At 39.6% G+C, this 27,675-nt stretch overlaps 1 protein-coding gene across 4 annotated transcripts; it reads left to right on the plus strand.

The window, feature by feature from the left end:
* The first annotated feature begins 123 nt into the window (after positions 1-123).
* Positions 124-26,370, plus strand: MTMR8 (myotubularin related protein 8). Of its 4 annotated transcripts, none has more exons than XM_069810867.1 (15): positions 124-239; positions 1,835-1,957; positions 2,380-2,542; positions 4,900-5,057; positions 6,702-6,830; positions 7,832-7,941; positions 9,413-9,485; positions 9,908-10,040; positions 11,796-11,905; positions 13,031-13,156; positions 14,818-14,867; positions 16,960-17,160; positions 17,582-17,710; positions 18,613-18,739; positions 20,595-26,370. In XM_069810867.1, exons 1-15 carry the CDS (start codon positions 216-218, stop codon positions 20,877-20,879), a joined length of 1,941 nt encoding a protein of 646 aa, XP_069666968.1. In that variant the 5' UTR covers positions 124-215; the 3' UTR covers positions 20,880-26,370. The 4 variants fall into 4 exon arrangements, with proteins under 4 accessions (XP_069666968.1, XP_069666969.1, XP_069666970.1 ...); XM_069810869.1 differs by lacking the exon at positions 124-239 and adding an exon at positions 328-472; XM_069810868.1 differs by lacking the exon at positions 9,413-9,485 and having other exon boundaries at positions 7,832-7,966.
* Positions 26,371-27,675: the final 1,305 nt, after the last annotated feature.

The following is a 27,675-nucleotide window of genomic DNA, read 5'->3' on the forward strand; positions in this document are numbered from 1 at the left end:
CCGCGGTAGGAGCGCGGCAACCCGGCAGACGCCGACCTCCGCTCCCCCGGGTACGCCCTGCCCTCACCCAAAATGGCGGCTGCGGCGCCTCTCCCGCAGAACTCTCGCGAGGTTTGCGGCGGGGCCGGGCGCTGCCCCGTGCAAATGGCGGCGAGGAGGCTGGGCCGCGCGGGCGGGCCGAGGTGAGGCCGGGGGAGGCGGGCGGTGCTGCTGCCATGGAGCACATCACCACCCCGAAGGTAAGAGGCCGTGCCGCCCCGGGAGCCAGCCGCCGTCCCGTCGGGGTCCTCCCGCGGCGCCTGGGGGTGGCTAGGCCGGGCCGGGGCTCGGGGCTCCGCTCGCCGCCCTGCGCCGGGCCCTCCCCGCGGGACACCTGAGGTGAAGCCCCTGCGGCGACGGCGGGCCTCGGCTGGGGCTGTTGTCAGGGCCGTGCGTTTTCAGCGATTTTTCTTTTAAGTCGCGATTAATTTGGGTAAGCGAGCTGGTTTTGCTTTCTTTCAAGGCATACGTATCCTTGAACGTCCCTCGCGCTTCTCAAACGGGTCGCGGATAAGTCTGGAAGGCTTAAAGCTACTTCACGTGGTGTTTAGGTATTTCTTACTGTATCGCCTTGTTGGAAAGGAAATTTTTAGTAAGGGTACTGATCAAAAGGTGTTTTGGGTGCGATTCGTGTAAACATGTATATCAAAGTGCTGAGACCCCCTCCGGCCGAATAAGTGACTCAAAATGTGCTTTTTCAGTTGAATAAAGTGAAACAGGAGCTCTGGGAATGCTGTGCTTGTGACAGCAAAAAAAAAAAAGTATTTACTTCAGGCAGCTGTCAGTCCAGCAGTTGGGTTTTTTTGTTTGTTTGTTTTTTAAATATACCATGAAGGTTGCTGTGTTTTGTTTTGTTTTATTCTCTAGAATATTAGTTTGGGTATGCTCCTTACCCATATTGCCTAAGGTGCTTTGCTGGACCTGCTTGTCTCTAGTGGCCTGAAAAAGGGCAATATTGGTTATAATAATTATACGTGTTGAAAAACATGACATAGTAGGAAGACACAGAGCCGAGACCTCTGCTCTTCAAGTTTCTTTGCTGACATTTACCATGATGTATCTCAGACCAGTGACCCTGTACAGAAGCTTACATATTCAATACCCAGAACTAATTTATCTTACACTGTTAAACTGTTTGTTTTCACTGTCCTTCCAATTCCCCCCCCTCATTATTTTTGTTTAATGTCAAAAGAAAAATTTCGTCTATGTTCATTGAGAAGCAAGTACGCCAGGAGAAAATCAATCAAATAACGTAAAATACTTTAAAATTAATATTTTAATATGTCTGTGCTGATGGTTTTTAAAACTGTTTTTATTAATTAGCTTAGTGTGGTTTATGAAATGCGCTTACATGCATAGGAAGTGTGTTACAACAAGTAGCTATTTTTTTAGACTGACTGAGCAGCTGGAAATCAGTCTGGAGAGGGCTGTTTCTTTCACAGCAACATTTTGATTATACTGAACATGGACAGTCTTTTCTTTCTCAGTGTTTTGTCCTGTTATTTCCGCAACCTTGCGCAGTAATAAACTGTGATCATCTTGGCTACAAATCTAGTAATCCTGTTATTCACAGTGGTGCTATTTGCTTAACCTTTTTGGCTTTAATTGCCGGAGAAATAATTTGAATTTATAGTGTGAAGCTGAGTTAGTGTTGCAGGGAAGACTAATTCTTACATTCTTCTGTCTTACTTCCTGAGCTGTATATTAGAAGTTAAATGATTGCAGTTCGACAAGTGCGTATTTATTTCCTCAATCAAAGTTAAATTCATTTTTTCATACTCTTTTTATATTGCAGGTTGAAAATGTGAAATTACTAGATCGTTATACAAATAGGAAGGCAGCAAATGGGACGTTATACCTGACAGCTACCCACCTTATCTATGTAGATGCTTCTGCTGAAGTCAGAAAAGAAACATGGGTATGTTGTGATACCTGGAGTCTGTTTAAATACAAGTATAAAAATTACTTTATATCTCATATCCAAAATGAACAGGTTTGTGAGTTCCAAAGTTGTAGTGGTCTTTTATAGCATTTTCTTACCAAATGCTTAACAGAAACATCTGTTTTGGAAGAAAATGAACATAATGGTAATGTGACTTGATCAAGGTCGCTCACTGAATTAGTATTAGTTCCAGGAACATAAAAAACTTGTCTAGTTTCCCATCTCAAACTCAATATACCAAGCCACCACAACTGATTTTACAGCTTTTAGAACTACAAAATTAGCACTGAAATTAGCCTTTTTTTATTAATTCTAAAGTAAAATGGGAATGACAAAATATATCGCATGTGGGAGTGGAGCGAAAGCAAAGTGAACCAGGTTTATTTCCTGTTTTTCAGATTCTGCATCACCATATTGCAACTGTAGAAAAAATGCCTCTGACCACGGCTGGATATCCGCTCCTTATTCACTGCAAGAACTTCCATGTGGCTCACTTTGTTATTGGGCAGGAACGTGACTGTCATGAAGTGTATACCTCATTGCTTAAACTTTCACAACCAGGTATTTAGGACGGGAGTCTGTTTTGCAAATCATTGAAATGCTTTAGGCTGGAAGGCTTGTCTTAGCAGTAGAGAAAGCTTTGCCTGCCAGACTGTTGGTTTTGCAGTGTCAGTGCAGGAGGGGGAGGATGTGAAATCAGAATCGGTTTCCACTGCCAGAGACGATCTGTGTGGGTTGGCTCAGTAAGTAGAGTGCTACCCTGTGGACCAGGGCATTTGCTTCCAAACTAAACACAGGTCTTCTGTGGCAGTGGGAATGAGGTGATCGCCCATGAGGAACTTCTGAAGACCCATGCAAAGTTCATTTGCCTGACTGAAGCTGTATGCAGCATCTCAGGCTTTTTTCTTGTAGCACTCGTGCTGAGTGTCATATCCCATACCTGGCCATTGTCAGTTAGTCATTTCCGTGACTTAGCTGTTGTCCTTGTGTAGTTCTACCCTTTCCAGTTGATCCAGATGTTCACAGGATTCTGGAATCCCACAGATAAAGCTTTTGGGATCTTTCATTTGTTTTCCAGTAGCATGTTTAGGCTACTCTTCAATGTTTGTCTTCTTTCAGTTGTCAAACCCTGTGCTTCACCCTGGCTGCCCTGACTTGGAGTCACTCTTAAGAGTGCAAGCAAAACATCCTCAAAAGCCTGTGGTCTCTTGTGTCTTCAGCTTTTTAGTCTATCATGGATGAATTCTCAGGCTACTTGTTCTTCTTACAGGACAGCATTCCATCACGTTTCCTACCTGGCTTCTGTCTATGACAGCTTCTGTTTTTTTGGGGTGCTCCATCAGTGAACCAGTATTTGGAGTTCAGTGTTATTACAAGGATGCCATTTGTAATTGCATTTTCTAATTACGTCACTAGTCTAAGGGAAGGGAATTGATAGCACCAGTCTGCTTTGTGCTGGCCATCACATAGGACTTGAACAGAAATACTGTAGTAGAAATGGTTTTTGCTGAGTGGGGGGGGGGGGGTTTATTGATATTAAGGTTTGTGGCTATTCCCAGCATCTCCTTTGTGCTCTGAGCTTTGGAGTTTTCTGAGTTTTGAAGTTCTAATTCTAATGCTGCATCTGGCAAGTTTCTGGTGGTATGTTTAAAAGCTGTCACTGTTCTTTCAGTTTTGAAAATTAGAGACTCATGTAGGGTCTTGAAGCGTGGGAGCTGTCACTGCAGGGGATTACATCAGTTTCTTTTGTCTTGTGGTTATTTGTGTAATATGCTGCAGCTCTTTCTTTTGTTCTATTTATGGATTTTAACAGTTCTCTTTTGTCGTTTTAAAATTTCTGTAGGTATGCTTCCTTCATGTTTTTTTTTGGCAGAGCATATAATTATTTATGATTTGCACATGTATGATTGACAGCTATGGGTTACCTGTCTGGTAACCTGGCTACTTTATCAGACTCTGACAGGTTTCACTCTGTCTCTGGAGCGCTTGCTGCCTTGGGAATCAGCTGAATGAGTTATTGGTTGGATTTGCATTTTATGAAGAGAGGGAAGGAAATTGGGATGGTAGAGATGGAGGGAGGAAGAAATTACCATTTGTCAGACACAGCCTGAAGCTTTTGTTGGGCTGACAGTAATATTCAAGACATCTATCAAGTTTTCCGTGCGACTCAGAACTCACTGTTGAACGATGAACTTCCAGGTGTGCAAGAGCTGTTTTATGAACTCTTCACAGAAAATATATCTTTTAATACATGTTTTCATTTATGGATTAATTCTTATGATATAAATCTTGTCTAACATGCCTATTGCAGTGAATTCAGTAGGAAATAATTTGTTTGGGAAAAAATTACTACTTTGAAGTTTTAATTAATTCTAACAAAACATTCTAGTGTGCCTCCCTGCATGTGGGAACTGAGTACTGGAAATTCCTGAGGATTTCGATACGAATTGTTGGCACTTGGTGCTACACTGAATGAAAACCGTAAATGTGAGGTTGAGAAATTTTAAGTATCTATACTCTTCTATGTAGTACTCAATTATTATTATTTTTTTTTAAGGAGTGAGAATCAGTCTATAAATTTGCTTAGAGTAGTAAAGTACACAAAGTGATAAAAGAAAACTTCATGCTTCTGACCTTTGAGGAGGCAGAAGCATAGGGAAGATAGCTGTTATTAAAATATAGCCAACTGTGCAGTACAGTGGCATAGCCCTTTGGCTTCTTTAGTAAATGATTTCTAACTCTCCTGATCTTTCTTGACTGAATAATTTTTTTCAGTCCTTGAACTGGTTGTGATACACCTGCAGCTTGCTGGCTTGCATAGTGTGCTTATCCAAAAGATGGCTTTTAGGAAGAAATGTTGACCTCTCTGTATGTCTTTGTATCTCTAACTAGTTAATTTTTTTCTTCCTTCTTCCCAGCGAAACCTGAAGAACTTTACGCTTTCTCATATAATCCTAAAATGTCTAAAGAGAACCGGGAGACTGGATGGAAGCTGATTGATTTAAAAGTGGATTACCAGCGTATGGGAATTCCAAATGACTATTGGGAAATAACGGATGTTAATAAAGACTATGAGGTAATTCTTGCCCAAAGTAGCCATTTAATGCAGTATCTCTTCTTTGCTATTAATGTCACACAGCAGTCCTTCTACTGCTGCATAAGTGATGCCTCTGGGGAGGAATGAGCTCAGTTGGTTTTAATTGAAGCAGCATCGTCTTGATGTGAAGTTGCAGGTAATGATGCTAAGGAAGAACAGAACAGAGCTGTGGAGTCACCTTGGTTTGCTTTGATCCCCTTGGCAAAGTACCAGATACTTGTTTTTCTAGAGAAATGTCAAACCATCTGTTACGAAAAACCTGAAGTACCCTTAGCTGCTTTTGGTATTTCCAAACCCTGTCCCACCAGGCTGGTGACAGATGTGTGGAAGAGAAATAAATGGCAGTGATATGGCTTGGTGGGGAATGAGGCAGAGTAGACAAAGGACTAGGTAAGGAAGGAAAAAACAGTAATGGAAAACAGACTTCTTTTTTCTTGCTTGGTTGCATCTTCTGCTAAATAAGCATTCTCAATCATTTCAGTCCTAACTGGCTGCTGCTGTTGTTTTCTTCTTTCTCCCCTGTAAGGCCAGGTTGGATCTAAACATTAAATGAAAGCATTTTTCAGCAAGCTTACTCAAACTCCTGCTTCATATTATTTCCCTTTTTATTTCTTCTGATGCTGTATACAGTCAGACCTTTCTGTCTAAAAGACAAAGCAACAACTTTCAGGGCTGGCACCTCCCTTGTGGGAGAGAGAGACAGATGTTTGCATTCGGAAAGAGGCTCTGCTGAGAACAAGCGCCATGAGATGTTCCGTTTCTGGGCAAGCACAGATCCCCAGTGCTGTTGTGGCTGTGAATAGCAACTCCAAGCAAGATACCAATATATTGTCTTGAGTCCCTTCCCCCCTGCCCTCCGCTCCCTTCCCCCACTAGTTTTCTTTACTGTTATGCTTTGCATGGGAGAAATATAAGTCTGTGCTGTCAGAATCGACTGGTAATTTTAAATGACTGTTATCTTTGTATGCCTGAGTTGAGATGCAATGCGAGAGGTGCTTTTTCCATTAGCTGATTAGGGCATTTAAATGTGGGCATCTAAAATCATTAATCACTTTGCAGCTTTACTTGCTAGTATGTAACTCCTCAAGTGCCAGTGCTTTATAATTTCCTCAGGGTTTCCAGCTTCTGTTTTAACATTGTCAGGCCTAAAGTAAAGCCAGACTTGGAGAATAGCTTATCTGTGAAGTATGTGCTGAAAAAACTGTACATTTTTGAGGGGAAAAAGATAAAGCTGGTCTCTGAGGATGCTACCTGACTGCTGGAAGCTCATTTCAAGTTGAATAAGATTGAAGGAACTTTTTAAATATAGTTGTTCTTAATTCCTCTTTTTGTGACAAAGCAGGAACTTTCATAAAATTTATGGATTTAAAGAACTTCCTTTTAATATGTATTGTGTACTGTGCAGTCTGTTCTTTTAGGTTCAGTTGCAAAATTGATTGTTTTATTTTTGGACCTATTCCTGTGTTATTTTTGTAAATACATCTTAACGGCTTGATACACTCTCGCAAACAATCTATTCCTGTTGTTTATAAATGCTAGATCATAAGCAAAAGATGATTTTTTCATGAATTTTTAATTGGTAAGTAGTAATGTGTGGATTTTTTTTTCTCTTTTCTCACGTAGATTTGCAACACATATCCTCCAGAAATAGTGGTGCCTAGAGCTGCTAGTAAGGCAGTGGTGATTGGAAGCTCAAGGTTCAGAAGCAGAGGGCGGATTCCGGTGCTTTCGTACTTGTATAAGGAAAACAATGTTAGTTGTCCATTGTCTGCTGTCTTTGTGCTGTCTGCTGTCTTGTGGGGAGTAAGGGTTCTACTTCTTGTCCAGTCCCCTTTTAGTGAAGGGAAAGAATGAGATGTAACTATTAGAGTTATATTAACTTCATGTTTGAGAACTGTGTTTCTCTTAGTGGCTTTAATATTAGTTTGTTCTGAGTCACAGAATAAGCTAGTTAAAGACAAACACTTCAGATGCATCCAGAGCTGTGCCAAAAGCACGAACTTTCCAAGCTTCCTGTCTGGAAATTTTGCTTTCAGCAATGCCTTGTTATGTGGGGTTTTTAATCTACTGTTTAGCTATATTGAATCATGTTTTAACAAGATACATGTTAACTCAGCTAGATTTTCTTAGTATTGAAGAGGAGGAACCACCCTGAAATAAATCCCCACTAGCTCAGAATAAGTGAAGGTTTCAGGTTTTTTTTTTTCCACTGAAGACCAGAATGTAAATTTTTAACTTTGCTGTCTCAGCAGTGTTTTAGATGCAGATGTTAGGAAAATGCTGTCACAGTCAAATTGTTGTTTTCCTGAGGAAGCGTGCCTTGACCTGAGCAACCGTATGGAGTTGTGCTGGCAGCTATTGAAATTTCCCTAAAGCATACTCAGTGCAGTTGTGAGCATGGAACAGTAACAACTGATAAGCAAAGTTGTGGAAAAGAATGGTTTGGACAATAGAAACAAAGTAGAAAACATGAGAAATGCTAATATCTGGGATACCGATCATCAGGCAGAGCACAGTGGGTTTGAGAACATAGCAATGAAGTTTGCAGCAGTGCTCCTTAGCCCCTCTACTTTCTTAAGATTCCCAGACTTCTAGCTTTGAGAGATACTCCAGTAGTATTTCTGTATGTCCATTTCAGTAGCAGTTTTTCAGGGAAACAATAGGACACTTAAAACCAACAAGTTAGTGGTTTGGGGGGCAGTGCAGTAGAGATGATCTGAACACAGGAAAATATGAGCTGTTGTGTGTTGCAGGCTGCCATATGTCGTTGTAGCCAGCCTCTCTCTGGGTTCAGTGCACGCTGTCTGGAGGATGAACAAATGCTGCAGGCGATCAGAGAAGCCAACCCTGGGAGCCCCTTCATGTATGTTGTAGACACAAGGCCAAAGGTATCTTCCTGGGGTTTGTGGCTACTTTTAAAGGTTGCGTCTGAATTAGTAACGCTGTTTCGAGTTCACTCTTTCACAACTCTGCTAATGCTTTCTTATGCTGCATTAGGTTAAATTGTGTCATTCCTGAATCAGGAATTCAGTATCAGGCTCCTGGTTCGGTGTCTTAATGTGATGAATACTTTTGCATAATAGAACTGCAATGTTAAGAGCTGTTAAGAATGCTTGCACTCCTGGAGTATTCTGGGTTGAGGTTTGTGTTAAGGATGACCTGAAGCAACTGGCAGTCTTGAAGCTGGCTGAGACAGTGAAGCATTTTCCTGAAGAGAGCTAGGTCCTTAATATGTTGAGTTGGAGAGAAGCCTTAGGATTCAGTTCCATGAGCCTGAAGTGCTTTTATCAGCAGACCTGGGAAGAAGTGTGGCTGTATGGAGTCTGATAACAATTCAGAAAAGCAATTACTCCCATTTTTTTGCTTTTGTAAAAATAACACTAATGTTCTCATGATGTGCAGCTTGGAGTTTAGTACAATTCAGCTCTTCTGGTCCATAGCCGCTATCTGGGGCTGGAACTTCGTTGCTGAGTGTAAGAGGATAATAGAGAAACATTCGGAAATTGAAATCTCTAATGACTGTCATCCTGAGGAATTGAATTTAGAAACCAATTCTAGATTGTCTTGTAAGCATGTTGATTGGGAGTGTTGGTATACGCAAATTAGAATACAAGGATTTTCATAGTATGCAATTATTTAAATACAAAGATTTAAAAGTGCTCTGATTATTTTAAAATTGGGCTTTCTGAGAACCTGCTTCACTGTTCAGATATTGCAGTTATTTTATAGAAATTACAGATTTAGTTAAACTATGGCAAGAGCAAGAAGGAAAAAAGTCTTTTTGGGAAAGAAAGGAATGTTTCACCTGTTGTTCCAAGATAGAAATGTCATACTACAAAGAGACAAAATACTAGAGATAACCTATTCTGTAATTATATGTATGCTTGTAGCAATCGCTGCATGTTCTTTTGGTACAGACAGCTTCCAGTATTATAGATGTTCCACTAAATCTATCATTGATGGCAGTTTTGTTCTAAAGTATTTGGTGAAAAAGAATTTATAATTGGTCACATTTCTCCTTCTAAAACAACATGCCTTTCTCTGAATGGTAGAACTGAAGCACTAGGGTTATTTAGTTGTTCTAAAGGTGTCTATATACAGTATCTGACTCCTCTTTCTCTCCTCTCTATGGAGGCAAATCACTCCTCTTTCCAAATTAATATGCGGGGGGGTGAGGTGCTCTTTTTTGGTCACCGGTAAAGATTTCCTGGTAGCTCTTGAACTGTTTTGGGTAATTGTTAGAGCAACTGGCTTCTTTTCTACTTCTTTTCTGCAGTTCCAGTTGGTTGCTGTATTCTTTCTGCTCAATTTTAATATTTCTATGTTTCCCTCAGGTGGCTTTATTTCATCTGTGCATGTATGTCTGTGAAAAGCTTTGGAATTCTCTTACTATTTCTATACCACCATGTATGTATGTTACTCGTAAAAATGGCTTTCCTAGTTTTTACTTTTGTGTGCTTCTGTCTGAATCTTTTTACGTAGCTTCACAGTTAAGGCAGACTCAATGTCTCTTTACCTGTTTTGATGACAGCAGTATTCTGAAATTGGGCATGGTTTTGATACTGCCTACCCTAAGAAATTCTATCCAGGGTCTTAATGAGTCTCTGCATATGACTAGTGGACTGGAGACACTGGCATAATTTTAGTGAAGCAGCTGGAAGTAATGTCTGGGAGGTGGGGAAGTACGTCGGAGTAACAACTTCGTAGAGTGTGTTTTCTCGGAGATTTTATAAAAAAGAAGGACTTGCAAAACAGACTCATTTATTTCTGCATATTGTTGTAATTTTCTGTCTTTTTCTATCCTATTCCTGTTCTCTTGAATTTGACAGTTAAATGCCATGGCCAACCGAGCTGCTGGGAAGGGTTATGAGAATGAAGATAATTATGATAACATTCGCTTTAAATTTATTGGTATAGAAAACATCCATGTGATGCGGAACAGCTTGCAGAAACTCCTGGAAGGTAGGTACCGTCCGTGCAGGTGGCCGGTCTTCATTACCCTTGGCTACTTTTGGACAGAACCTTTTGAGAATATATAAATACTACGTGCACAAGTGCATGTGGACTTGTGTATTGTGGTGGAAGCAGATAATCGAAGTCAATATCTTCCTTTGTTTGCTGTATTGAAGTGGCTGAAAGTGCTAATGTTGTTAAAATGCTTTCCCGCTAGACATTTTCTTTATTATTGTGCTTAGTTTTATAGTGGTTCAAAAATAGCAACTAATACTAACAACATTCCTTAATTGTGCTAGTTACTTAGAATGTGAATTTCTTAAATGTGCCAAATTAAAAAGGCTAGAGAAATATTACATTTTACTGTTAAGATAGTCTTATGGTTACTTTGTGAGCTCTTGAAAGAAAACTAACATAGGTTGTTGAGGAAATACTTTTCTGGGGTTTACTATGTTTATTTTGGAGTATTTCAGTGTTAAACAGTATTTCTGGTTTGAAATAAAATGTTGGCGTGATCTTCCAAAGATCTGTAATCTCATACACACATAGTTCTTATTTTTCATTTCTTTCTGATTTCTTTAACAGAACTTGGTTTTAATACATTAAAATGTATTAAATTAATGTTTTAACACATTAAAATATATTAAAATGCAGAGTAGCTCAGATAATTAAGTTACTCTGTGAGATTGTGATCTTCAGGTAACAATGTGAAGCAAGGCAGAAGAAATACCTGAGCCACTGGAGAACAAGAGGTGAATCAGGCCCATATTTTCACTAATGTAATTTTGGAGAAGTTCCATTAAAGGTGAAGGTGTGGCTTGGATCAAACCAGCATACTGTGCTAGCTGGTTTCCAGCACTATTACCATCTTTGTGCTGACAAAGACTGCAGAACTGGGCAGAGTAGATGCTGCAAATCATTCTGCTTGGTCCCTGTGTTTAGTTTTCTAAAATGTAATACAAGTGCTGTCATTCAAAATACGAGTTTAATATTTTAGTAACCAGCGTAATGGTCGTGTTGCTTCAAAATAGTTCCATAATTGATGCTACCAAGTGCCTGGCCAGGTAGCACTGCAGGATCCATAGTGACCTTGGAGAAAAATGAGGCTATTCGCACAACCAAGAGATTGGCCTGATCACAAGTATAAGTCCTCAATTGCCTGTTCCTGGCAGATTTATTTTGTGGTGGAAGAAGAGGCAGAATAAATACTTGTTTACGCCCATATTCTTCTTCAACAGTGATAAAATCTGTCTCGCTGGTGCTTACGGACTATTGAACTGTATTACTATAAGTATTTTCTATGCTGGGTTTCAATATAGTAATCTGAGTTGCCTTCAAGGTTGGACATGTTATTTCTCTCACTAAATTGGAGCTCTCCTTTCTTTGTGATGGTGACTGCACATTAGTTGTTAGATGTGTGTGCAATGGTGATTTATAGTGAAGTAACAGATCAGTAAACACTTTCTATGTTGGAAAAAACTCAGCTGAAAAAATGAGTTACTGTTTAAAAAAAGAGGAGGAGGATATTTTCAGATCCTCAAGTTCTCTTATAGCTAAAAATCACTGGCTTGTGTATTTGAGTATGCAACCAGTAGTTTCTGTGTCCTTTAGACAGGATGTCGCTACTGACACTTAAAAAGTGTGGAAACATTAGCTTTTAGGATCTACCAAGCTCTGTTGCTGTGAAGAGATAATGAGGAGGTGGGAAAAAGGAAGAGATGTTGTTAACAGAGTGTCAGCTAATTCCTTTGTTTGTGTTCTTAGTGTGTGAAATGAAGTCCCCCTCAATGAGCGATTTCCTCACTGGGCTGGAGAACTCAGGTTGGTTACGGCACATTAAGGCTGTGATGGATGCAGGTGTCTTTCTTGCCAAGGTAAAACTGTACTCCAGCCTGCAGGTGAATTAAAAAATACGTACTTGTCTGTTAGGGACTGCTCCAAGGCTGTGAAGTTGTCTCTGGACAGAAGGTGGGAAAACACTGCTATTCAGATTGGCCTCAGCTCTCAAAAACAAGCCTGCAGTTGGAGAACGTCAAGGGGGTTACCCAGTGGGCTGTCTCCTAGACACTTCCCGTGACTAAATGAAATGCTGTAGGCATTGGGACATTGTCCTGTTCACTGTATTGTAATGAGCAGTTATCTGGGCTTTATTAGAACTCATGTGAAACAAATAAAATCACAAAATGTGAACAAATGACCTTTATAAACGTCTCTAACGCATATTTAGTAGTGCGAACAACTTTTAACCTTATGCTAGTTAGTTATTGAACTGCTCTGCTTTAAATGAGGGAGTGTTTAGACCGGTTTATTTTCTCCTGGTTCTATGTGATGCGGGGACTGCTAATTTTGATTATTCAATGCAGTCTTCATTTCTCCAGAGCTTGTGGCTTTGCAGGTCAGGCAGAAGGAGAAAAGTCACTAAGGCACATGGCCCTTCAGTAATAGTAAAGGGTGTGCAGGCAACATGTGGCAAGAGTAGTGACCTTCTGTAAATGTTGTCTTTTCTCGCTTAAAATTTTCCCATGTAGCAAGCAAGAAGCTATTTTGTGTTTCTCTTCTGCCACCGGTACAAGGGGAAGAAGGTGGTCCATATGGGAGGAAGCTGGGATGAGCTCTTCTAATTTTTCTTGGGAAGTTCCTAGTCCCCATGTGTCCAATTATTATTCTTTACTTGTCCACCAAATTTTTCCTTAGAGAAGGGGACTGAGAATTCTTGGCCTTTCAGAAGACTGAGCATTTTGAGATCAGAGGGTCTTTGGTTCTTGACAGTCGGTGTTGCTGACAAGGCATGCTACAACAGTTTATTCTAGTTGGGGTTTCCTATGGGCTGATGGCTATGTGACTAGAAGTGGTGCATTTCCGTGGTCCAGATGAGAAATGACAAATTTTCCTCTTGGGTTGTAGGCCAGTCAGGTAAATGCAGATAAAGGGATAGCATTTAATTACAGTAACCAACCTAAAAAGCTGCTAAACTGTTCTGTCTGGTCTTTCCTTCACAGGCTGTGAAAGATGAAAAAGCTAGTGTGTTAGTCCACTGCTCTGATGGGTGGGATCGCACAGCGCAGGTCTGCTCCCTGGCTAGCCTCCTCTTAGATCCATTTTATAGGACTTTTAAAGGCTTCATGGTAAGAAGACGAATGTTGGAATTTCAAAAATAAAAAGTGCTTCCTGTATTTGAAATGTAAACAGGCCCTAATTAAATGTTTTAGGCCATTTCCTGGAACAAACAGTAGGTGACCTATATAAAACTAGCTTTGATTCTATAAACAAGCTTTAATTGCTGTGAACAGCATGGGCACAAAACAGCAGTGGTTGATTTACAATTCCCAAATCTTTGTTTCCTTGAATGTCCACATGAGAGCCACTAATGAGACATTTCAGCAAGAGATGAGTGAGCAAAGGATGCAACTCTGGCAGCAATCCACAAAAAAAGCAGTGAAGAAGCTTGTCATTTAAGACTGTTACAGTGAATGGTCTCTTCTCTGCTAGGATTTAAAATTGGGTGAACTCATTCTTGTGCATAGGGCAGCATATAACCTGTATATCATGTAAAATCTGTGCATCATTAAAGAACTTTTTTGAAGCCATTACACGTGAATTTGGCCATTTGCTTCTACTCAGACTTTTTCTTATTTGAAGCCATCACTGCATAAATATAGTGCAATCTGTGATGGTTTTTTTCCATTCATCTCTTTTTGTTAAGTACCTGAAAGATAGACTGCTGCTCTTCGTCAGAAGAGTTCCTTAAAAGAAACCCTGAAATCAGAATAATGCAAATTTTGCCTCCTGCAGTGTTTTGCACTGCTAGGACTGTTTCCTTGCATTCTGTGCTAATTTTTTTATTATTTATTTTGCTTCTGGATTATACTGCAATGTTTTAACAGTTAAAATTACATCAGAGTGTGAAACTTCTGCCTAGGCTTTGGCTGTGCTCTGGACAATTCTGTATGAACTAAGAAACGTGATTTTGATTAGGAACAGGAGCAGTAACTCCAACAGACAAATGCTTATCTGTCCTCTGAGCAAATGGTTTATATGCACAAATCCTATGACAGTGGTTATTCCTGAATGAATGCAACAAAAGTGTAGAGAATGGAAAAATTTGAAAAGCAATATAACTTAAGTTTTCAAAGAACTTTGTTGTGAATTTCTGCCCTCCTTTTGTTGTTTAAGTCTCTGGATGATGATATCAGGAATTGATCTTTAACTATGATCCAGCAAGGCAAGTAATAATGGATTTAGCATCAGTCATTTGGTTCCTTATGAGCCGTGTGTTTAAGGAAAATACTGCTTCCTTATTTTCTTACATATTGCACAGGCATTCTCTTTAAAGAGAAATAGCCATGTAGTTTTCCTGATTTCATCCTGAGCTCCTCAATTCACAGCTGTACTTCTTATATTCCTATTTGTATGTTAAACATTTGTTGAATTCCACTTGCTGATTTATTTTGCTGAATATCATGATACTCTTTTCTGAATTAAATAGTACATAGTGTAATATTAAGCTGTTAATTCTTTTAGATCAGCATGTTTATATATTATGATTTTAACAACATAGAAACTCTCTCAAGGTATTACTGGGCTTGCTTGAAATAACTTCTGATTCTAACAGTGACATTGTACTCTAAATCACTGTTACTATTTTCATTGGCTTCTATGGATACACTCAGTAGGGTCAGCAGGTAGCATTGATTGTAAGCTTTTTAGTGTTTAACATCAAAGGCTTCATTTTGCTTTTTCTAAACAAAGTAACGGTCTTTTTTTAATCTCTGTTTTGAAACTGAAGGTTCTAATAGAAAAGGAGTGGATTGCAATGGGCCACAAATTCTCACACAGGTAAGAAGAGCATGTTATCTTGGGTGCAGTGACTGGGTGAAGACTTGGCTATGAAACTAATATAGTGTTTTCAGGTTCGTGTACTCCCATGAAAAATTTTAAATGAAAATAGAGGACAGAGGAGAGAAGATTTGGAAAGCACTGGAGTGGGTGACATAAAGCCAGTATCTGCTAGGGCTGTTATTTCACCAGTGCTTTTTTTATTACTTTACAAAATCATACGGTCTTGAAGAAATTGTATTATGAGTGTTTTCCTACCTGTAAAATCACATTTGTATTGTATGAGGAGTACTGATGTTCTGGCAAGACACGTTAATTCTTCTGCAATCATCTCCTGGAAGAAAATATCAGCTAATGTTTTTCAGGACTTTTACCAAGTTGAAAGCATGAACTTGAGCCCAATATAGTGCTAAAAAACAATTTGACCTGCATTCTCTAGGCACATTAAAAATGCTATCATTCCTGTAATTGATAGCCTGCATCTAGTAGGGATATTACCTTGAATTACGTCTTGTTATATTTACCATACAGAAATTAAACTGAGATGGTCCAGAAGAATACGAGGAGGGAAGGGACTGGTCTGTTCAGTGGTGTTAACTTGCTAAAAATTGAAGCTTTGTTCTCGATGTGAAACTGATTCCTGTATTTAATAATAAAACAAATCTGTTTCCTTAAAGTATATCTGGGGGGAAATAAGCGATATGAACATCCTTATACTGGTACATAAGAAGCAGCAGTCAAAGATAAACTGGTCATTATTGGCCAAGTAAATGTTCTGTGGTCATTGCTTCTGCTTCTTTAAGGACTCTTCTTACCTTTCTTACTTTAAGACCAAAAAAACCCCAGAAACCAAAACCTCCTTCTGTTACAAAGGATTGTTCCAAATATGAGAACTTGGCAATGGATACAAAAAGTACTTGAGACATGAATTTCAGCATTGACTGAGAATATGAACTTTTATTCCAGTAGACAAAATCATTCCTCTCATAGTGGTGGCCGGTGCCTTACAGTTCTGAGGGAAATCAATCCTTCATGCTGCTTCTTAGGGTATTGCAGTTGGAATCACAGAACCAGGAACTGGGACTTGATCGGCTAGATTTCTGTCATAAGAAATCTTACTTCATTTCTCCACTTAAGTTTGGGGATGCTTTGTTCCTTTCTGTGGATTTCCAGGTTATATCCCTTCCTAGAAAAGGAGAATTCTTCCCCAAGCTTTTTCTCTTAGGAAAGAACAGTCATTACAGTACAATAGAGTGTTGGCTGCTTTCCAAAAATGCTATTATTCCTTTTCTGATTGTTTTTTCTTTTGTGATGAGTTGTAATGAACACCAATAGATCCCTGGCTAGATTTTTATAGAACTAGTAGGGTTATTCTGAACTTCATCTAAAGCTGTAAAAATATTTTTAATTGTTGTTTTGGGATTTTCTTTGTTTGAGTTGGTGGGTTTTTTTTTTTTCTGTCTGAGTAACTGCCTACCAGAATTTCACTCTTGATGTCCATGTGGAGCAAAATCAGGTTGTTCTGTTGCTGCCTGTTGTGGCTATTCCTGCACCATGAAATATTCTCATATCCATAGAAGATTGTAGAGGATGCTTTTCCCCCCCACGCTGTTTCTTATTATTCCTGGCAGACAGACAGAATCCCACCAATGTCAACTTTTCTTCCCCAATTAAGAGCTAGCATTAGTTTCTTATATTTGAGCAACAGATGTTTTTTGGGAGAATATTGGGGTTTTTTTCCCTTGTGCTAACGTTGTAGCATAGGCTCAGGAACTCCTATTTCACAAATATTTCTTGTGATGCTTGCAACTGTTATGTAGGCTCTTCCATTGCTAATTTTACTTTAGAGAAAGGGACATTGCACAATTCTTGTCACTTCTACCAGGCACCCTTGGAGAACAAGTAATGCTGAGGGTGGTACACCTTAACATACAGTTGCTGTAAGATAAACCATGTGGGGTTTTTCTCTGACTCTGCAGAATAATTTCTTATTCTAGTAGTGAAAAAAACTTCCCAGTTGTTTAATGCTGAGGGGATTCTTTTTTTGTCGGGTGACACACAGTTTAACCTTGTTTTGCTTGCATTTTTCTAGGTGTGGCCATTTGGATGGTGACCCCAAAGAAGTATCCCCTGTCTTCACTCAGTTCATTGAATGTGTCTGGCAGCTCATGCAGCAGTTCCCGTGCACATTTGAGTTCAATGAGCGTTTCCTTCTTGAAATCCATGACCACGTCTACTCCTGCCAGTTTGGCAACTTCCTTGGGATCTGTCATAAGGAGCGTGAGGATCTGAAGTGAGTTGGCAGTTTATAGAGCCAACAGTCTAGAAGTCCTTTTAAATGTCAGAAAAAGGGCAAGTAGTGTTTGTGTGTTTTTAATGTAATTGTAGATTGGTTAAGGTTAACACTGTCTTGACAGATGCTTCTGTTCTACAGAAGTGTGAAAAAAAAATTAAAGATTAATTATATCCCCGAAGACAGATGTTTCAGCTTGGCCCACAGTAATAACTTGCAGATACCCCATTTGGATTAGATAGTGTCCATTTTAAATTATTATATATTCCTCAGTGATGTATGTTGTGTTTATGAAATTAATCAGATACTGTGTAAAAGATAATTCATAGCTCCCTTAATCTAATTCTACTCAGAACAGCTAGCGTTATTAATCCACTTGATTCTTTTTTTTTAGTGATTAGATGTTCTTTGTAATTGACAGAATCTTTGAGAAGACCCATTCTCTGTGGCCTTTCCTCTTACAGAAGAAGCAAGAATTGAGAAATCCTTTGTACAGAGGATTTACAGCATACAAAGAGCTTCAACCAAACACACTACCTTTCAGTTTCCAGTAAGTTGCTTATTTGAGAAAGGGGGCATTTCTTTCATTGTAACGTAGGTTGGTAATTAAAGTTTAATAAAACAAATTTTCACTGATTAGCATGGTTTGTTTTACCTTTCCCCTCCATTCCTCATCCATAAACTGAGAGTAGTAGTGCACAGGTAATTGCTAAATAAGTGCAGGTACTGTAATTTAAAATAATATTTTTTTCTTTGGTGTTGAGAAAGAGGGTGGGGAAAGGTAAGGAAAAGAACTTCACATGTGTAGATAGACCCACACACACACTCTGCTTGCTCTGTCAAATTTACATGATAGGGTGGGCAATTGTTAAAGAAAGTTCCTCCTTTTCTCCTTTTTAATATATATTAAGGAAGTCTTTCAAACAGGAATTTCAGTGCCCAGTCACACCCAGGTTTATACAGTCAAGGTGGTTTTCACAAGAGGGATTTCTTGTTGCCATGTCTGTTTGCTTGCCCAGGGTGTTACAGCTGAAGTGGTTAGTTTTGCTTTGTTTCTGGCTCACTCCTGTTCTCTGCTGAGAGAGAGAGAGGGATGCAAATGTGTTTTTAAGTGCTATGTGTGGTTACTGACAGGCAAAGGGTTTTAATAAAAGTAGGAAGGTAGGACAAACTGAGGGCTTGAAGGTGAACTGACCAAGCCTCTGGTGAGCCTGCTAGAGAAAAAAAGTGTGTTTTTGTCTTATGCTAATACCTACTGCCAGTGCCTGTGGATCATAAGGCAGGAGTACTTAAATCCTCAGAAATTTTTTTTTTGAACCTTATGAAAATTTGTCCATTAAAATCAATTACTAGTCTCAATTTGGTGAAAATTTTTCCTTAAACAGCATCTAGTTTGTTGGCCAGTAGTGTGCAGTTGGCCACCTAATCCTCTTTTCTTGCCCTGTTCTTGAGGTTTTGGTGTGGGATGTATAATCGCTTTGACAAAGGAATGCATCCAAAACAGCGTGTGTTGGATCATCTGCTAAGCTGCATGAGCCAAAAGATGAAACTGGAGGACAATGCATCTGAACTGGAAAATGTGAGTCCTGAATCTTAACAATATTTAAAATCACATGATGGTTTTGGCAAATATAACTGGGATTGAACATTGGCACTGAATAATTGTTTCAACATGCTGGGCGGAGCTGGGCAAAATGATGGGTTAAATGATGTTGCTGTAATAAATAGGTTTGATTACCCAAAATTCTCATCCACTAGGTAAAAGCTGTGTTTGGTCAAGTTCTGTTGCAGACTCATGATGTTCTAATTCTCTAAACAAAGCAGGTGTTAAAAGAACATCTGGGTTTCAACTCCACTTCCAGCAAACTTCAAGGGAGAGGGAGAGAAGAAAAGAATGGGCCTGCTTTCCCCCGCACATAAATAACATGAATATATAAAAATATTCTTGGTTTTGGCTTGTCCCCACATTTTGCTTTCCTGCCTTCTCATTTGCAAGCCCCATTGGAAAAACTGATGATCGACCAGGTATTAAAACAGTTGAGTTACTTAAGTGGGTTTTCATGTAATGGCCAAAATGTAGCTGGATCATGTAGGCTGAATTATCCTCTAAAAGTGGCTACCTCGGATTTGAAGTGCTTTGCTAAAACAAGACTGGGAATCTGGCACATGTACTACTAGTGTTCTGTGGTATTGGAGAGCAGAGATCTTCTGTCCAGAATAACCAGTTTCTCTCCTTCAACCCAGAATAATAAAGTAAACAGCAACACACTTCATAGTTTGGTCAGTTCTGATCAGATTCCCCAGAGTGCTATATTTCTCTATGTGAAGATGTAGATATCTATCTCAGCAGTGCAAGACAAGGAAAGAAAAAAGTAGTCTTGTTAGCTTTTGAAATGCTGTAGGTTTGTGTTTCCATATGTATTGGGGCTGGCTGAGATGGAGTTTATTTTCCCCATAGCCCTTATAGTGCTGTGCTGTGTATTGGTAGCTAGAAAGGTGTTGATCACACAGCAGTGTTTTGGCTACTACTGAGCAGTACTCACAGCATCAAGGCTGTCTCTCCAACATTCCCTCCCCTCACCCCCAAACGCCAGTAGGCTGGGGTGGGCAGGGTCTTTGAAAGGGGATGAAGCCAGGAGAGCTGAAACAAACTGTCCAAAGGGATATTCCATACCATATGACATTGGCTCAGCAATAAAAGCTAAGAGGAAGGTGGGGGAGGCATTCGTTGTTATGACATTAGCCTTCCAGAGCAACCACTACATGTACTGGAGCCCTACATCCCAGGAAGTGGCTGGATATCACCTGCTGATGGGAAGTAGAGAATAAATCTTTTGTTTTCCTTTGCTTCCATGCATGGCCTTTGCTTGTGCTGTATTAAACTGCCTTTACCTTGACCCATGAGGGGTTTTTTCCATCTTATTTTCTGCCCCCTGCCCCATCTTGCTGAGGAGGGGAGTGACAGAGTGGCTTAGTGGGCACCTGGCATTCAGGGTCAATCCACCACTGTCCTGTACAGCTGCCTGAAAGAAGTGTGGCTTTTCTTTATGCTCAAGGCTCTACTTCCAATATCCTTTCCATGCATATTTAAAAACAAACAAACAAACAAAACCAAAAACCCAAGCCACAAACAAACCAAAAAAACCCCTAAAAATACAGTAGTGGGAGAGTCCTCTAAAAATACACCAGGAAGAAGACCTATCAGTGTCCTTTGTTAGGTTAATGTGAATGCTGAAAACTTTAGTTTTATTAATTAAACAATGATGTTTGTATCAAACATGTAAGGGTCTATGCCTATGTACTTTAATGCTGGATTATAGAGCTGAAAAAGAGGCACTGGCACAGGCCTATTATGTTGACAGTTGTTTTTTGTGTATCTCTGACATCTGGGAATAATAGCTTTCTTTTTTTTTAATGTCTTTTTATTTGTGTAGAAACTTCCTTTCCTTGATGGTCCTTTGCCCAGTGAAGCTTGCTCCTTATCTAAAGTAGGACGTGCTGCTTCAAAAACACCGATGCTCAACACTCCTCAGGATTATGAAGGGGAACCACCTCCTGTGTTGAGCAATGGTGCCTCAGCAGGGGATATTGATGTTGTGTCAGATGTGGACCAAAAGCACAAAGAGAACCTGTCTCCTCACCAGGACCTCCATGATCTTAATGACACCGTTAACATGTTAAACGCCGAAGCTAAGGATGGAAAGCCTCAGCACCATTGATCAGCTCTGAGAACTGTGTTCAGTGAAGCAGGCGCTTGTGGTGGTGAGGCGTAAGGGAGCTGTGCCTCCGTGAGGGTGTAGACCACCTAACCATTTACAGCTAAGTGTGAGTACGTATGTTTGCAGGGAGCTGTGCTCGCTGTAGAGAACCCGTTTGGTTTGGTTTGCATCGTTTTGCAGTTCAAATGATGAAGATGTGTACAGAGCTGCCCAGAAGGCTACCTTGAGTTAGTGTAAACCTTATTTTTCAGTGAAAACACAATGTGTGTTTAAGGTTTATGACTGCCTGCCAGGAATGGTATTTCAAGCTGAAAGAAATCTTGGCCAATTAACATGAGGCTTAGGAGTTGTGCAGTGTTTATAACCGGAGTAGGAAAGACGCGGTCCATTTGTTCTCAGTGGTGGTGCAAGGTCGTCTTAAAATGATAAAAAAATTCAGTTCATCTTAAAAAGATTAAAAAAAAAAAAAAGACCCAAACTTTTCTTAGCTGTGAATGAATCTCTGCATGGACCCTCACCTTGTGGCAGAACTGATTCATTTTTTGTTTCCTATGCATATTTGTTAAACAAAAACAAACCCCCCTGTGCCTTTTTATGGAGACCGTTTTAATGTCTAGCCACGCAACGTACTATTTTTATTATTGTAGTGTAGAGTGTAGTATTTGGTCTTCTTTGTAGTCAGTATTTTTAAACAAGGTTTTTTATCTGCTGCCGGCTTCTCCAGGATCTTTGCTGATCCCCTGAGTTTAGTAGCTTCTTTCTAAGCTGACCTTTCAAAGAATAAGCTTTTATGGACCTCATTTCCTGATTGTCAGAGTGCAGCAAGCCACAAAGACAGCCTGTAACACGTGAATTTTTGACAGAGGGAAGATTAGAAATGAGAAAAGATAGGAAAAAAATTATATGATATTTTTCTCTTTTGTTTTGTTTTATGATCTTGGTTAAATTGAAGCAAGAGAGTAACTCTTTGTTCTAAGCTGGAATCGATGTGCTTTCCTCACATCCATCGATGAGGCAATAATTACAGATTAGGTGTGTTCTGTTATTGAAATGGGGCCTAAAATGATTACTTCACATCACATGCTGAGTGATTATAATGAATGTTATCTTGGATGTTAAAATTATATGAAGCGTAGAGATGTTTTGTCTGTACTGTCAAGATGTGGTGAGATAAACAATATCTCTCACGGCAATGAATTTCTAATTTTGTGAAGCTGGTGACAAAACGTAAATTGGGATGTGACCCCTTGTTGGAACAAGAAGTGGACATCTTTGCTTGTGGCTGTGGCTCCAGCTTGGACTCACTCCAGTGCTTGTTAACACTACTTGGTTTCTTTAAACTGCAGTAATCTCAGCTGGAGATACTAGTTCAAAGTTGCAGGTTTAAAACAGAGATGTATATTCCATTTATACAGAAGTCTTGTGAAGAAACAAGGGCTTGTCTCCCCAGGGAAATGGATGGCCCAGGAAAGCTGTTCTACAGTACTTGTTCCAGACAAGCATCTATAGATGTGCTTAATTGCACAGAGAGTCCCTTTGTGCGGCTTAATTTAAGATGCTTTTCTGCTTTCTTTTGGATCCTGTTGTTTAAATTAATGCTGCCATTAGGTCTTTAAATCAGTTTTTCTCTTTTATGAAAACTTGAAACAAACTGAACATATTTTCTAAGTTAGCCCTCCCAGTTTACAATAAAAAGTAGAAACATTCCATTATAGCATCGTAAAATGCAGTAGCCATTGTTCATATGCTTATAACGTACGGTGGAATGACTAGGTTAATTTCAGTGTTCAAGATAAAATAGAAAATGAAAAAAAACCAAACCCACAAACTCCCCTGAGTGTCTCACTTTGGGTAAGAAAATATATATTTTATTAAGCATATCAAAAGACCCAAGGAGAAAGAGTAATACCTGAGAACACAGAGTTTCTTCAATGCCTAGAATGGCAAGAGAAACTTTTTAAAGTGTTGCAGGTATTTCAGTCTTAAAGCAAGTAATATAGTTGTTTTCAAGGTAGGAGTGAGAGAACTACAATGTGTGATTGATTTAAAAACTAAGCATATAAAATACTGAAGCAGATAGGCTTAGGTAGAAGATGGTAAAAATTTGTTGTGTGGGTGCATATAAAAAAATACTGCATCATCCAACAGCTATATATTTTATTTTGAAGGATGCACGTTTCTGAATGCATCTTTTTTTAATCTCAAGTATCTGCTGTTGAGTCTCTTTGCTCCTAACAAGAGATCTGCTAAGCTCCTAACATTAAGCTAGATAGTCTACCAGCCTTTTAGCTTTGCTGTATCCATGTACTCCTCAAGCAAAGAGATTGCACCCTAAGTCTTAATCTGGCTGCTCTAGTTACCCAGGGTCTGGAATCTGCTGTAGATTTCCACTGGAGGGTATTTGGGAGATTATTTCCTTTTGCGTCTTCATAGTGTAAAAGCTCAATTTCACACGTGCACTTTGCAGTTTGGAGCCCGTTTCATATGGACTGATAGATCAACCCTGTCTTTTCTTTGGAGGTGGTAGAAGAGTGTAGTGGATAGTATGCATGGCTTCTTAAATAGATAACTCCAAAATGGTAAATGAGACCAAGACCGGCAGTTTTTAGGACCAGTTATTCTAGATATCATTGTTTCTTTTAATGTGTTCTCTAGTGAAAATTAGAGATAGAGAACTGTAGACAATTTTGACTGACTACTTGAGGGATTTAGGTATGCCATTGGTTAATCATTGCATAAAACCATTTTTCAGAAGGTTTCTATAAATGTTTACACATTGCCTTGTCTTTTGAATTACCATAGATTACCTTGAAAAAAGTATAATAATCTTTGCTTATCCGTAAAACGTCACGCTGACATCTCTACAAACCCTTCTTGACTACAATATTACTACAGGTGCGTATAACCATGAAAAGATTACTTCATACACTGAAAGTATTAGTAAGCTTTTAGTAATCTTGCTGCTTTTGACTTCAGTAACAAAACAATGGATGACTTTATACTTTGAAATGCAAAACCTAGCCAAAAAAAAAAAGGTAATGGTCTGTCTTTTTAAACCTCTTGGATTTAATATATACAAACCTGGTCAAAGTCTACAACATACTAAAAATCATTCATGCTGGTGCTGTAAATGTACAGAGCTGGAAAAGATTCCAGGGTTTCCGGGCTTTCCATGAGATTATTTGTTTGAAAACCGATTAGCTAGAAGCTTTGTAGTTTTGACGGAAACTCTTGGGTGTTTCAAGACCAAAAATGAAAAGCTGTTCAAAGCACTGCAGTGTGTCCTCAGGTCTCTGATCAGCTAGGATTGGCTTCCCAGAGCCTTGCAGAAAGCCTGTGTTCACTTGTTGCGGAGTGTCCTGCTGACAGTGGTGAGCGACTTGATTATATGTTCCCTAAAAGTGTTGAAGGAAATCTAAAAGCTGTTACGTCGGAATCTTCTTATGTAAGCACTGTGTAGGTGAAAAGTTACTATAACTTATTTATTCCTAGTGAAGCATCCATGCATCGTGAAGTCACGAATGCTGGGTTTTTTTATTTGGAGCTGTTAAGTGAGCAATGCAACTTGCTGCTTTCCGTTTGGACTCCTCTGACTGGGAGAACTGGGTTGGAGGAGGGATCCTATTTGCTGCGGATGGGCTCTGTTTGTGTAAAACTTTCTTTTCTGGAGTACCTCTTGCTTTACTAAGATACTCCATGGTATTGTGGTTTCATGCCTGTACATAGTATCTCTCTTGCTACAAATAGGTATAGCATTGCAATGGGCAAGCGCCTGTAATATTCTGCGTTAAAGCTACTACTTTGAAGTAGAAGAGGGACTCGTGTAGCTTTATTTCTTGGTTGAAAAGTCTTAATGTGAACTTCACAATGCTGGATTCTTAAATTGTATTTTGTTTCGCAGTTGTCACCTGTGGTAGAGAAAATCCAATCGGTGCTGTTTGCTTTACAGAAAAAAAGGGAATAATTGGTTTGCCCACAGATGTTGTAGTTCTCAATTGGCCCTCTTTCATGGGAGAGAAAAAGCAGTTTGTTAAAGCCTATAGGCATAACATACCTCTAGCTGCATGTTCTGTTCCTGCTCTTAGTAAATGCCTTTCAATTAAGTGTTAAGGAGTAAAATGCACCTGCTGTGTGGGTGTTCACTGGTACATAAAGCTACCCTGGATAGGATGGGGAAGGAGGCTTGCTTGTAGGTAGCTGGTAAGCTTCAGTTTGCTTCAGTAAGCTTCTGAAGTCCTGGTGAGAGATTTGCTGGGAGCTGAATGTGCGCAGAGCTTCACAGGATCTCTGCCTCGAGTTAGAGCTTGTTGGGTTACAGGTGGAAATCTCCATGTGGGTGAAGTGCCCCATGTCTGTTGTTTCCACCACGTTTGGAGATAGTGAGCCATAATAGGTCTCAGAAAGCACCCTTGCATCTAACAAAGCTGTAGCACCTGCAGGGAAAGCATTTAAAAGACCTCTTGTGCCAGACGCTGCTTTGGTTCACTTTCTGGCAAAACTGGTCTTCGGGTAGCTTCAGTGCCTGACGGTTGCTCCCCCAAAGGGACCAGTTCTTGGCACTGCTTAGTAATGAATATTTGCAAGTGACCAGGAGAATTCAAAATGTCTGCTGTTTTGCTCTTCTCCCCTTCCCCACCACTCTGTGTTGAGTGCTGCGGTCATTTTTGTACGGACCTAACACAGTTATTCCTTGTTTACATACTGTCCCTCTGGCACATATAGGCACTTAGTGTGCCTCAGAGCGGAGTGGGGGGAAGAATCTGTTCTGAATGTAGTAGTTTTGTTTTAATTAATACACAGCACTTAATTAGATGAGGAATGTCTCGAACCAGGTGATGTTAAAGTCCATGTTTTCATAAGCATCTTTAGCACTAGGAGCAGCCAGGTCGGTGCCAATTGCAGTCGGTGTAATTTGTTAGGGCAAGTATTTTAATGTACAGTGCTGCGTCCTTTTGGCATCTCTGAACTACAAAAGCAATGCAGAAAGAGGGTAGGTTAGAACGGCTGACCTATATCTCTTCTCATATCATTTATCTATGTATATGCGTCTGTATTTATGTAGCAGCATACTACTGGAATAACTTGTAGCACTGGATCTAGTCATATGTAACTGAGCACACATGTACTTTTCCTATCGTCCACAAACTGATCTTTGTAGGAATGTACCTAAAATTGTGTGTAGTACTCGGCTGAAAATTGTAAATGTTTTTGCTCTTTCTGTATGTCAGTCGCTATTTTTGTCGGTGTAACTGTTGAGGGACAATTGTATAAAATTGTGGATGATGAAATCCCGTATTCTTGAATGTGCTGCAATGGCTGTATACATGTAAGTCATTTTAGTTAATGCACTGCTTAAAAAGAAATTGTACCATGTTTAGAGGAGCACTGTGTCTTTTTTTTCTCTAAATGTATTTGTTCCATGAAGTTTCACTTGTATTACAGTTTATTTTTATTCCCTACAAAAATAAATACCTTGCCTTTTTAAAGTAAATGACTAGGCTGTTTATTGGTTAATTAAACTCAAAGCAGAACTTCACCCTTTGAAATGTGAAATCAATTAAAGACTCTTAAGTAGTGAGCCTATCTTATGGTGAGTGTGATTCCACTTTCCCTTCTTTTACAGAATAGAAACCAGGTGACCTCATTGGTTTCAAAGGGACTGCTGAGTGCAGCACTGCTCAGTCTTTAAAAAAAAAAAAAAACAAAACCAAACACAAAGTAATAATAGTGAAGCTGTATTAAATCTTAGTATCTTCTGCACAGTTTGTTACTCTGATTTTTTTTAATTCAATTTTTCTTTCTGTATGAAAACAGAATACCTTTTCTGTGTTTTCTTCCTCCTGGAAAGCTGTCTAACCCTCACTTGTGGATAAGTCTGTTTACAGGTGGCTCCAGGCTGACTTAAAAAGCTTTCCGGGAAGGAGCTAGACCTTTCTTCTGGCTGGCTGTAAGGAATAGAGTCTGACCTTTGTGGGTGTGGTGTGGTACCAGGTGAATAGATGTTTTTTCTGATAGCTTTGAATGAAGAATCCACAGTCCAGCTGCTGATGGTATCATTTAAAAATGCTCTTTATCCAATTCTTTTTAATTGTAACTTCAGTAGTGAGTCAAGGTGGGGGGGTTTTTTGAGTGCAAACTGAAGTGAGGTGGGAGAATGCTTAAGGAAGAGGGAGATTCCAGGTGCACAACTTGCCTCATGTTTATAACCAAGGTTGGAATTGGTGCTTTAATAACTTACAGCTGTGCAGCAACAGTCAAATCCAACAATTAAATACAGATTTGCAAAGCAGAGAGAAATTAAGTGATACATGTTAATTTTATGTTTATAAGGCTTTACAGAATGCTTCAGGATGCCATTTGGATTGGTAAATTAATGTAAATGGTTTAAATCTGGCAAAGCAAGGTAGGCTATTTTAGTAATTAATTTTAAAATAAGCATCTGGAGGGTTTTTCTTAATACCCTGTGTGGGAGCTGGAGGAGCTGAGTGACAGGGATGTGACTTGCAGAAGAACATGCAGAAGGTCAGCAGGAGAGATGGAGGAACCATTTTTCCCAGGGCACTTTAGCACCAGACTGTTCAGCCTCTGCTCCTAAATACAAAGAGCCCTGAACCATCCATCATCAGTGTGGGGGGGTCAGCCTGTGAGCAAAAGGAATAGAGCCAGGACCAATACCTGTTACCCAGCCCTGATGAGTATTTTCCACTGCAATGTGTGTCCTAAAAATGGGTATTTCTTTTCTATTATTAAGGCAAAAAAATAAGCCTGACACTTGGGTATAGTCAGTCCCCAGATA

The sequence above is a fragment of the Haliaeetus albicilla genome, chromosome 23 (assembly GCF_947461875.1).
Source record: "Haliaeetus albicilla chromosome 23, bHalAlb1.1, whole genome shotgun sequence".
Lineage (NCBI taxonomy): Eukaryota > Metazoa > Chordata > Aves > Accipitriformes > Accipitridae > Haliaeetus > Haliaeetus albicilla.

Excerpts from the sequence above, each read along its gene's own strand:
- MTMR8 (XM_069810867.1), top strand. The coding sequence starts at position 216 with ATGGAGCACATCACCACCCCGAAG. Across the intron at positions 2,543-4,899 it reads GCTTAAACTTTCACAACCAG|CGAAACCTGAAGAACTTTAC; the intron begins GTATTTAGGACG and ends CCTTCTTCCCAG. Across the intron at positions 18,740-20,594 it reads ATGCATCTGAACTGGAAAAT|AAACTTCCTTTCCTTGATGG; the intron begins GTGAGTCCTGAA and ends TTATTTGTGTAG.